Here is a 12,087-nt window from a genome sequence, read left to right on the forward strand (position 1 = left end):
AACACTATAACCCCATATCTAGAGGAGATAAAACCAGGTGGGTGTTTAATAAAGCTGTTCGTAAGTTAAAGGTCAAGTCCACCCCCCAAAAAAACTTGAATTGAATAAAAAGAGAAAAATTCAACAAGCAAAACACTGAAAATTTCATCAAAATCGGATGTAAAATAAGAAAGTTATGGCATTTTAAACTTTCGCTTCATTTCACAAAACAATTATATGCACATCTCGGTCTGTATGCAAATGAGGAACTGATGACATCACTCACTATTTCTTTTGTATTTTATTTTATGAAATATGAAATATTTTTATTTTCTCTTCATTGTCATGTGAAATGAACTTCATTCCTCCATGAACACGTGGAATTCCATTATTCTAACATTTTGTGCTTCAGGCAAAGAGGTCCTAATCGTCAAATTCGTAAAAATTGAAATATTATATAATTCAAACAATAAAAAACAAAAGAAAAAGTGAGTGAGTGACATCATCGACTCAGTCATTTGGATGTAACTGGGTCGTTCACATTACTATTTTGTTAAAAATAAGCAAAACTTCGAAATGTCATAACTTTCTTATTTTATATCTGATTTTGATGAAATTTTCAGCAATGTCCTTGTCTGATTTTTCTCTTTTGATTCAAATCAACATTTTTCTGAGGTGGACTTGACCTTTAAGAGCGACTTTAAGAACGACTGGTGATCCTTTCCTACGCTCTGAATAATCACCAATGTACATCTAATGGTCAATGTCATTTACCACAAGGATCACCAGTCGTTCATAAAGTCGCTCTTAACTTACGAACAGCTTTATGAAACGGTCCCAAGGACCAAATGTCGTGTCACCCTTTTTACCAACGTTGCTTACCTCGATAGCGTTATAGACGTTACTCATAACAGCAATCAGTGCATTGAGCAGTACGAGCACGGCTAAGAGATGGAATAAAACATACATGACGACACCGGCGATCTGTTGAACCTGTTGATTGGCTGGTAGGTTGAGAATGTCAATGCCAATAAGACCAAACAATGACCAAAAGAGTGTGATGGTTGCATCAATAATGCTGTAAATAAAATAGAGGGGGCGTTGGCCATCAATAAAGAAGGAACATCATTATAGCTCGATTAAATGAATTGTGTAAGTGCACATAAATGAAGTACAACTGTAGAATTATCATCCTTTTTATTTCTTCTTCTGCTTTCATAGACAGATTTTATGCAAAATCAAAATCTTTTTTTTTTCATCATCATCATTACTTGAATATTGACGATATGAACCATACAAATATTAGCGATTTTCTTGAACGCGGTCACACTTTTGTAAAAATGAAATTTGAAAAAATCATATTGGGATCGTCAAATCGCCATACCCCCCGTCCTGGTGGCAGCGCCCCTGAAGGTTGTGTAATGTAATATCGTGAAAATAATAGCTCCCATCATCAACCAACCTGTTAAAATGGACTTTGAGATCGGAGCAATCACCACGCCGGAATTCGCAGCTGAGTTCCCGCGACCCCTGGACCGTGTTGCTATAGATGAATGTCATCCCGCTGGAGAACGCGACGAAGACGCCGACGAGGATGACGTAGAAATGGGAGGTGTTGACGATCATGTCTCCGAGCGAGATCTGGAACGCGCCAACGAGGTCGTTGGCGGTCAGGTAAGGCAAGACGCGGAGGAAAGCGAGGACGCTCACCAGAGCTAAGATGGGTTTCGAAAGGACAGTCACTTCATTCTGCTCCCGTTCGACAAACGGTTTTATATCAGCTTCCATTTGAATCTGTTGGTGACGTAAAAGCAACAAATACAATTTGATAATGACGGCAATGGCAATGATAAATATGATTTGTATTTTTCATTATTATTAATATCATATTCATCATCAATATTATTACCATTATTATTGTTGTTATTGTTATATCTTTACCATGGCTATCAATACTATTATTACCATCATTACAAATCTATTATAAAAAAAATCATTAACGCAGCAAATTATTGTGAACCTGATAGAGCAGTACAGTCTAATCTATTCCTGTCAAGATTCATATCAATCAAATATTGACCCAGTAATGATTTCAGCAAATCAAACCCCTGTATTTGAGTGACCTAAGACCTGATGACCAATGACCCATAACCTAATTGAACATACCTCATAGACCTGGAGAGCTTCGAGTATACACTGGAACATGAGGAGAGAGACGATCAGGAGATCGCGGTAGTGGGTGAAGTTGAAGAAGAACTTGTGTCCATCCACAACCAGGTATGACAGAGTCTTATATGCGATACCTGCAGGCGAGAGTTTCACAGAGATCTGAGTGTGACGTAAGCGTCGTACTGAAATTCCCAATTGCGTACGGTGCAGAAGACATGACTTTATTGGTCAGACCATGCATGCCAGGAGGACGCACTCTACTGCGGAACCATCAATTAGATTGCCTGTTACATAATCGTGTTCGCGTCGGCATTATAAGTGCGATTCTAAGTCAAACGTCTTTGTGAAGCACCCTCAGATGTAACAGACAACTATGATAGTCAGTAGCGATAGAGATAATTCCAATTATGAAGTCATGAAATTAAATGTATTTAATTATATTACAACATTAGGTTGTTCATTAAAACAGGGGTGATGAGATTTTTTGTGTTGCGGAGGGTCATCCAACTCGTTTGCTGTCCTCTCAGGCCCCTTATTCCATAAGCAACGTTAAAGATCGGTCCAGACGCAAATAATCATTTCTGATTGATACACGTCTGACAAAACTCAAACACACACACACACTTAGTTCTGAAGGGTATGAACTAAGATTCTGGTTCAAAACACCGAATTTTTTTTTAAACCATTTTTATTTTAAATCCAAAAGGAGCCGCGGGGGAGGCGGGTCTGGGGCTAGTCTTGACTGATACTACTCACCCAACGCAAATGCAACAAGTAAACCGATTTCAAATATTTCGACTGAGATATCTTGAGGCCCACCAAAGAAGGTTTTGGCTGTGATAATGGCTAGTAGAGTAATGTCAGATCCTAGCTGCATCATAAACTTGACATACCTGTGGTATAAACGATTATAAGGAGGGAATTAAATATAACAACAATACAGTAACAATTAACTGCTACACTACTATTATGCTACTACTACTACTACTACTACTACTGCTGCTGCTGCTGCTGCTGCTGCTGCTACTACTACTACTACTACTACTACTACTACTACTACTACTACTACTACTACTACTACTACTACTACTACTACTACTACTACTATATACTACTACTACTACTACTACTACTACTACTACTACTACTACTACTACTACTACTACTACTACTAGTATACTACTACTACTAATAATAATAATACTATTACTACTACTTCTAATAATACACTGCTGCTACTACTACTGCTAGTAATATTAATACAATCACTGCTGTTGCTACAACTAGTACTACTACTACTAATACTAATACTACTAATAGTGATATAATCACTGCTGCTACTACTATTACTACTACTGCTGGTGCTGCCGCTGTTACTGTTGTTGCTACTACTACTACTACTAATGCTACTACTACTACTACTACTACTACTATTACTACTGTACTACTACTACTGCTGCTGCTGCTGTTACTACTACTACTACTACTACGACTGTTACTACATAACATTTTTTTTTATTTTGCTTAATTTTACAACAGTTGTATGCACATCCTGGTCTGTATGCAAACGAGGTGACTGATGACGTCACCCACTCACTATTCTTTTCGTATTTGATTGCATGAAATGACATTATTTTCGACTCATTGCCATGTGAAAGAAAATTATATTCCTCTCTGAACATATGGCAGCGTATGGAATTACCATCCTTTAACCCGTTAGGGTTTAGTAAAGTTAATCCTTAATGGCACATTTGTAAAACTTGAAAAATTGTATAACTCAAACAATAAAAAAAAATGGTGAGCGAGGGATATCATCGACTCTCATTTGCAATTATTTGACTTGCTCATATTTTTGTGAAAAATAAGCGAAACTTGATCCGATATTCTTTTGAAAATTTAAACTTTATGCCTGTCGGATTTTTCTCTACTAGTACAAATCAACAATTTTTGTGGTGAACTTGACCTTTAGTCACAATAATGAAGCAACCAAAACTGAGGTGTAAATGATTAATACTTCAAAGTAATTGAATTACTTTGGTGATAAAAAATATGATGGAAAAATAACAAATAACTAAAAGACCGTACATGGATACAGAGAAAGCTTGAAAACAAGCATCTTGTCAGGGGAGAGGGGGATGGGGTTCAAAGAAACTTACGGTGTACGAATAAACTTCCTGAGTCTGCCTTTCACCCCCACCTTGTACAATATGCTCAGGAGAGGATAACATAATATAACTCCCAGAAGGAGAAGTAGCTGCATGACTGACGACCAGTCTCCTATGCCAACCAACTGACGACGGAATTGAGTTGATGTCGCCTGTTGGCAGTTGGGCTCTGCAACGAACTGGTGTGGCAAAGAGGGGAGAAAGGAACAGGTTCATTAAGACAATGATAACTCACACCTATATGGGTACTACACTGTAAAGACTGTGGTGTTAAAACTTACAACAATTGGTGTTAATAGAGGACCACACCCTGAGGTGTTAAAATTACACCTTAGAGATTAAACATAACACCAAAGAGTGTAAATGTAACAACAAAAGGTGTTGTAATAACACCTATAGGTGTAAAACTAACACCACCAATTTAACACCGGTGTAAAATAACTAGTGTGGTCCTCCATGTACACCGGTTAACACCACAGTTTTGCTGTGTATTAATTCTGTTGTCTGAATTTCAAATAATTATGTTTGGTGGGAAGTTCAAGTTCAAGCTTTACCAGGATTGAGCTGAATTTGAAGTAATCTTAAAAAGTAAAATGATACTTTGATCTCCAAAGTAAATTTACGCTATTTATATACATATATTTAAAAAAAATCTTGTTTCAATTTTGCTTGAATTGTAATTGCTTCTAGCAGTCGAGATGCTGACGTGGCACAAGAACTTAAGGGATAAGACCTAACACAATGTCCAAAAAATCACACACAGACAGGTTCAATAAGACAATGATAACTCACACCTCTATGTGTACTAGTCATTCTGTTGTCTGAATTTCAGATAATTCTGTTTTGTTGGAAGGTTGACTTCAATCATTACCAGAATTAAGTTAAATTTGAAGTAATTACCCGGTATACAAAGAAAAATGATACGCTGATCTCCAACTTAATTTAAGGCCTGGTCACACCGCCCGAGCGTCGTTGGAGCGGTCGTGGAGCGGTAGGGAAAGAGGGTCGAATTTCGCTCACAAAATTGGGGGGAAAAAAAATCGAAAAAAAAAAAAAAAAAAATCAAAATCGAAAATGGTGAACGGTAGCGAGTGGTGATGATTTTTTCTGTCCACTCCAACAACGCTCGGGCGGTGTGACCAGGCCTTTAGGCTATTTAGTTAATCATAACTGGACAATATGCTTCCCGCATTGAGTAAAATACTGCCCCAAATTGGTTGGACACATAACTACCCTGGTGTTGTGTAAAGTTTTACCCAATATTCTTTTAAGCGTTCTTCTTAGTTAAAAAAAAAAAAAACAATAACCCAATTTTTCTTGATCTCAAATCCAATATCTTGAAACCGCAAATTTTTGCATGAGAGTCACCAGGGTTTTCTCGAAATTAGCCGAAACATCGCTGTTAGTGTCATACCTACCGAGTGGGTGTTTCATTAAGCTGTTTGTTAGTAACACGAGCGACTTTACGAACGACTAGCAATCTTCTCATGGGCGCCAAATGAACATCAATTAATATTCGATATATGATTTACCACGAGAATCGGTCACTAATACTTCGTAAATTCGCTCGTAACATATAAACAACCCGTTTCATATAGATAATAGCTACATGAAAACCCTGCAGGTCGGTGTGACCTCCACTCCATTTTACCGAAAACAAATTAAAAAAAAAACACGACAGGGAAACAAAAATAGGCAGGCATTCTCTGATTCAACTTACCCTTTTTTGTTTATATTTGATTGCACGGGAAATCTTAGGTAGGACAGTGGTACTAGCAGTTTTCTTTTTCGCCCTGTCTGGAGCCTTCTCAGAATATTTCAATATAGTGAGGATCTAGATTATAAAAATGACAAGTGCTGTTAATATAGAATGAGAATACAAATTTTATCGATTGATATTTTCTTTGAAATCATCAATGTCGCAAGGATCCGATTGTGTCGCGTTGCAATATACGTAATGTATCGTGTTAGCAAACCGTAATAATCTCCACTCTCCACTCCTCTATGTTGTTTGTCATCTAAATTTCAAATAAATCCGTTTGTGAAAGATTAATGATGATCATTACCATAATTCAGTATTGAATACTTTGGATAATTTATGTCAAAGGTCAAAGTATCGCGTATGAAATGCGATCGAAACATAAGACATAATATCAAAATATGACTTCTGTTTTGCTTTCAGAAAAACCGCATAAAAGACGAATTCCGTAATTATAAAATATAAACATCCATAATATTTTTCATAATCATCAATTATCTCCTCGTCGCTATTATGCAGTTTATAAAAATGAAAAAACACCCTTGTCCTTCTTTATCCAAGTACTAACTTTTCAATTAAACGACTTCGAAGACAAATTTTCAAAAGAAACGTCGATTAATATCCATGACATACAGGGTAACAAGGTGTTTTTTTTTACACAGGAGTAAGTTAATTGATGATGAAATAATTTGCCTTATCATCCTGCTTGAACACTTTTCCCTGAGGAGTTACTTTATTTTGAGTGGATGCGTCTTGGTCTATTGGTTCTGACTCTTGCCTATCAAACAGAGGGTCGTGTGTTCGAATCCTAGCCATGGCGTGATTTCCTTCAGCAAGGAATGTATCCACACTGTGCTGCACTCGACCCAGGTGAATGGGTACCCGGCAGGAATAATTCCTTGAATGATCGAGCGCCTAGGCAGCCCAGCTAAAGCAGAGGTAGTAAGGCAGGGCCCACTGGAAGAACAGTTTTCGGAGCTGAAGTGGCTATGCGTAAATATACCGCTATTATCATTATTACCTCGATCTTTTCAATACAGTATGTGTATTATCATGATAATATATCAAGCTAGTTTTTTGTTTCATTTGTACCTCGTCTGTATTCCTTGCCTCTGCAATGAGATCGGCGGCGAGTTGTTCCATTTTTCTTCCCATCTCTTGAAAGACTAATTTATGTTCCACCTTGTTTGTTATTGAGTAAACAAAAAATAAAAGCAAGAACGACATTATTTCCATATAAAACAATACACATAATCATACGTTAGCATTGTTATTTTTTTTATTAGAAACTAACAGAATTTGGTTGTTACCGATTGCACGTCCTTTTCGCCTGATTTTTTTTATTTATCATTCTTGCTCCAAAATTACCACACAAACACAAACCCCCATACCCCACATCCGCGCGCGCACACACCCACCTCGACGTAACTGATTTTCTCGAGCGTCTTCGCCAGCTGGAAAGCTTTGTCGATGGGGTCGTTGTAGGCCTGAGTCACATACGCAGGGGTGGCAAGGGCGCTGTACTTTTCAACCAGACCAATCGACTGAAGAAGGCTGTCGATCGTCCCTGCGCCAGAACCACCGCCGTCATCGAACTTGGACTCAGGGATACGAGCACCGACATCGAGAAGTCTCTGTATAGTCATGGAAAAATAATGATTTCAGTAACAGTAAGCCTAGATAGTTTACAGACTACATTAATGTTAAAATCCAGCATCTTGCTTCAATAAGAAATATGTTCGGAAATCATTCATGATTTGAGAAACTTGCTCTTGCGCCTTGCTATGTCATAGCCTTCAACTTTCACATGTAAATGATATTTGATAATGACTTAAATACTAGCTCGATCTATATCACCAAAAAGTTGTAGAACAAGTTTATGTATGTATGATCACTAAGTTTGCCTCAAGCTCATGTAGGCGAGGAAAAAGGATTGCATTCAACAGGCATTGATCTGCGATCAATAATAGGGGGAAAAATATGATTTAAACAATACAGTTACATGTATAGTTATTATGTAAGAAGTATTAAGGATATATCAATGTCTAGTTAAAAAGAATAATAGAGGTACACGCAATAGACGCGATTTTACTTACTTTCACTATGGCGTAATTATTCTTTTGAGCAGCTCTCATGATGGGAGTTAGGAGTGGATGAAAGTCACTGCCCTCACAGTGGCAATTAATGATGCGATCCCTGTCCTCTTCCGGCTGTCATGGCAACATGATGATGTAAAGATGTAAGAAGAGAAATTATGAAAAAAAAAATAATTAAAAGGAACGACTACCTTGGCTGTGCAAATAGCATATTTCATGAAAGGGATTTGGATATGAAGCCTGAATTACGGGCCATTGGCTTGTGTACTCATACTGCTATTTTTTTTCTGGTAGTCTTGTCTTAAGACCCGCTTGTTGATAAAAAGGGTTTCAGTCCGGGTCTGTGCCCGCAGACTAGATACGACCTTAGCTCAACGCTAATAATTACAGTTGTCACTTGCCACAGATGCGGATCAAAAGGGGGCAAAGGAGGCTACCCCTATCTCTCCATTTGGGGATTAACGGCGGTTTTACTCTTACCTGTCTTTTACGGAAAAAAATAGAGAGTAGTTACTTTAATTTTGTCCTTCCTTGTAGCTTCTAAGTTCAGACCACTCCCCTCAAGTATCGTATTGAGTTCAATAAGGTGGCAATGCCGCATTAAATGTCAAGTCCACCCCAGAAAAAATGTTGATTTGAATAGGAAATAATAGAAAAAAATCACACTTCCATAAAGCTGAAAATTTCATCAAACTTGGATGTAAAATAAGAAAGTTATGACACTTTCAAGTTTCGCTTATTGTTTTCACAAAATAGTTACATGTACAAATGAAGGATATGCAAATGAGACAGTTGCTTTGTTCCTCACTCACTGTTTCCCTTTTTATTGCTTGATTTATACAATATTTCATTTTTTATTTTTTACAAGTTTGACAACAAGGACCAATTTCCTTGAATCCATGTAGAATTAAACAATGTTGATTCCACGTGTTCAGGAAGGAATCAATCAATGTTTCACCTGACAATGAAGAGAAAATTAAATATTTCGTATTTCATATAATAAAATACAAAACAAATAGTGAATGGATGATGTCATCAGTCTCTTCATTTGCATATCGACCAGGATGTGCATAATTAAGCAAATCTTTAAAGGTCAAGTCCACCTCAGAAAAATGTTGATTTGAATCAATAGAGAAAAATCAGACAAGCACAATGCTGAAAAGTACATCAAAATCGGATGTAAAATAAGAAAGTTATTACATTTCAAAGTTCCGCTTATTTTCAACAAAATAGTTATATGAACGAGCCAGTTACATCCAAATGAGAGAGTCGATGATGTCACTCACTCACTATTTCTTTTGTTTTTTATTGTTTCTATTATACAATATTTCAATTTTTACGAATTTGACAATTAGGACCTCCTTGCCTGAAGCACAAAATGTTAAAATAATGGAATTCCACGTGTTCGGGGAAGTGAAGATTCATTTTACATGACAATGACGAGAAAATCAAAATATTTTATATTTCATATAATAAAATACAAAAGAAATAGTGAGTGAGTGATGTCATCAACTCTCTCATTTGGATGTAACTTGCTTGTTCATATAACTATTTTGTTGAAAATAAGCGAAACTTTAAAATACCATAACTTTCTTATTTTACATCCGAGTTTGATGAAATTTTGAGTGTTGTGCTTGTTGATTTTTTCTCTTTTTATTCAAATCAAGTTTTTGTTGGGGTGGACTTGTCCTTTAAAATGTCATTTTGTCATTTTGGGTGGACGAAACAAATTCGTCCACCCGCAAAATTTGACAAGCAAAAAAAAAGTCTTCAACCACAAATATAGGATTTCGTTCCAGAAAAAGAAATGACAAGCAAAAAAAAAGGTTTCAACCACAAGTACAGGATTTCGTTCCAGAAAAAAATGACAAGCAACAAGAAAAAAAGGTCTTCAAGCTCGTCAGGGGGGGGGGGGGTAGGAATGCGTCCTTTGCATGGGTTGTGACTCGTGGGGGAGGGCACACTGCCCCCTGTCCCCCCCCCCCTTCGTAGGTACGCCAGTGATAATGTTTTAAAATTTTGATGATTAACCGATATGGTGAGGAGGTTGGAAGGAAGAGGGCATCCATACTGGCTGCATGAATTTTCCGTCATTGCTAGAGTTGAGATTGCAATCATAACACATGCCTTATTGATGGTTATTTCCTGAATTTAAAAGTGATTGACATATCGATGTTTCTGAAGAAAATGACCTTGAAATGATTTACCCATTGCTAACGATTCATCAATCATGTCACATCTTCTCGCTACTTTAAAAAGGGAAAATTTTATTATGTTTTGGGGTGAAATCCGGAGGTTTCGTAAACATAATAACATTTATGCTACATGTTCAACCTACAGAACTAACATGATTATTCGACTTCAAATCCATGATATTTCTCTTTGAAGGCAAAGGACACAGACAATGATATTCAATACATGTGACCTTGGAGAATCACCACAAACCACAAAAATAAGTGTTTTTTTTTTACATTTTTAAATAATCAACTTTTATTCAGCGTTCGACGCACGACGTGACTTGAGCAAATAAAAACTTTCCAGGAGTAATCTGAAATCGGTTCTGGGAGGTGATGTATTAAATAATACCATTGTCTCTTTAAAGCATGAATAATGTGGTGTTTTGCAATTAGTAGAGCCGTGCAGAATAAAACCAAGGTGTTAAGGGAGTCATGAGGATTAGCTCATCGATAAGTATGGTCAACCATGCCAACTGTCAACGACCGCTTGTAAAGGTATTTGGAGAAGTATTAACAACAAAAAGAGCAATACTTGATTGATGATCGGCATTTAAACTATATTTGTTGTTTAGAAGAGAAATTATGATTCATATAGGTAAGGAAAATAAAGTTAAAATGTATAGGAAAGGGGAAGAGAAGGAGTGATTCGAGGACTTCTTCAACCGTAAGCACAAAAAAAAACTCATTTAGAACATTTTTAAGCTATTGGTACACTCTAAGTTACAGGGATTTAAAATAAATCCACATGGACTGTAGTTATAGGGACCAATCGAATTCCGGATTTAGTTTGAATCCTTAATATTAATTTCCAAATCTCGAAAGATTTAAATTAAAATCATTTGAGACTTAGATTTAAGTCTTTAGGATTAAAACTAAATCCAGAAATCGATTGGTCTCTAACTACAGTCCATCTGGACTTATTTTAAATCCCTGTAATTTAGAGTGTATTTTTTTACATGGTCAGCCTTGACACACACTATCGGCTCAGTCCCCGTTTCCACTTTCAAAACCGTTCCCCTACCCTGAGAGGGGGGGGGGGGGGGGAGAGGGGGGAAATGTGTTGCAAAAGACTTACCTTTTTCGTCGCATAATCGAGGATGCACTTGACTGCGTGTTCGAACTCTGTCTCTGCCGCCCGCAAAAGGGCGTCACCAACGTGTGCATCAATACGTAATAATTCAGTGAGGATAACTGCAGAAAATACAAGTACATCATACAGTTTATTAATTTGAAATATAAATAAAAACAATAATGAACGAAAGACAACTCCCGCGAATGGCTTGCGAAAATTGCGAACCTTTGAGCGTATATTTTACACTTTTTTGGTGCACAATTGGCGCATGAAATGCGAAAACGTACTTTAACATTTTGACATTCGTGTCCTTTGAAAACAATTATCCCTTGGAGATTGATCTACAGTTGTTTAACGATGGGTAGCAAAGTGTGACACAAACCTGTAACTGTGGCGATGCAATTGATCAACACACATGACATTCAAAATATCGATGACAGTCTCGAAACATGCTTAAAAAATTCTTATTTACTTGCCGTGAATATAATGCAAAGGAAAACCATTACATACAGTACTTCAGAAGAAGGGCATGAAGGGTATTACTGCATTGTTTGAAGAACAGGTCTATCATCAATAGTAATAATAATAATCATGATAATTGTGATGGATG

The 12,087-nt window shown here is 36.9% G+C and overlaps 1 protein-coding gene across 1 annotated transcript in view; it reads right to left on the reverse strand.

The window, feature by feature from the left end:
* The window catches only part of LOC121420485 (short transient receptor potential channel 4-like), a 36,425-nt gene that overhangs the window by 9,825 nt on the left and 14,513 nt on the right, over positions 1-12,087 (reverse strand). Inside the window, exons 2-11 of the mRNA XM_041615138.1 lie at positions 11,481-11,596; positions 8,169-8,282; positions 7,491-7,706; positions 7,165-7,254; positions 6,034-6,147; positions 4,305-4,492; positions 2,905-3,041; positions 2,146-2,282; positions 1,442-1,773; positions 862-1,057 (exon numbers count right to left, since the gene is read on the reverse strand). Of these exons, the coding sequence (XP_041471072.1) occupies positions 862-1,057; positions 1,442-1,773; positions 2,146-2,282; positions 2,905-3,041; positions 4,305-4,492; positions 6,034-6,147; positions 7,165-7,254; positions 7,491-7,706; positions 8,169-8,282; positions 11,481-11,596 (1,640 nt within the window). The remainder of the gene's footprint in view (positions 1-861; positions 1,058-1,441; positions 1,774-2,145; positions 2,283-2,904; positions 3,042-4,304; positions 4,493-6,033; positions 6,148-7,164; positions 7,255-7,490; positions 7,707-8,168; positions 8,283-11,480; positions 11,597-12,087) is intronic.

The sequence above is a fragment of the Lytechinus variegatus genome, chromosome 8 (assembly GCF_018143015.1).
Source record: "Lytechinus variegatus isolate NC3 chromosome 8, Lvar_3.0, whole genome shotgun sequence".
In the NCBI taxonomy this organism is placed as follows: domain Eukaryota; kingdom Metazoa; phylum Echinodermata; class Echinoidea; order Temnopleuroida; family Toxopneustidae; genus Lytechinus; species Lytechinus variegatus.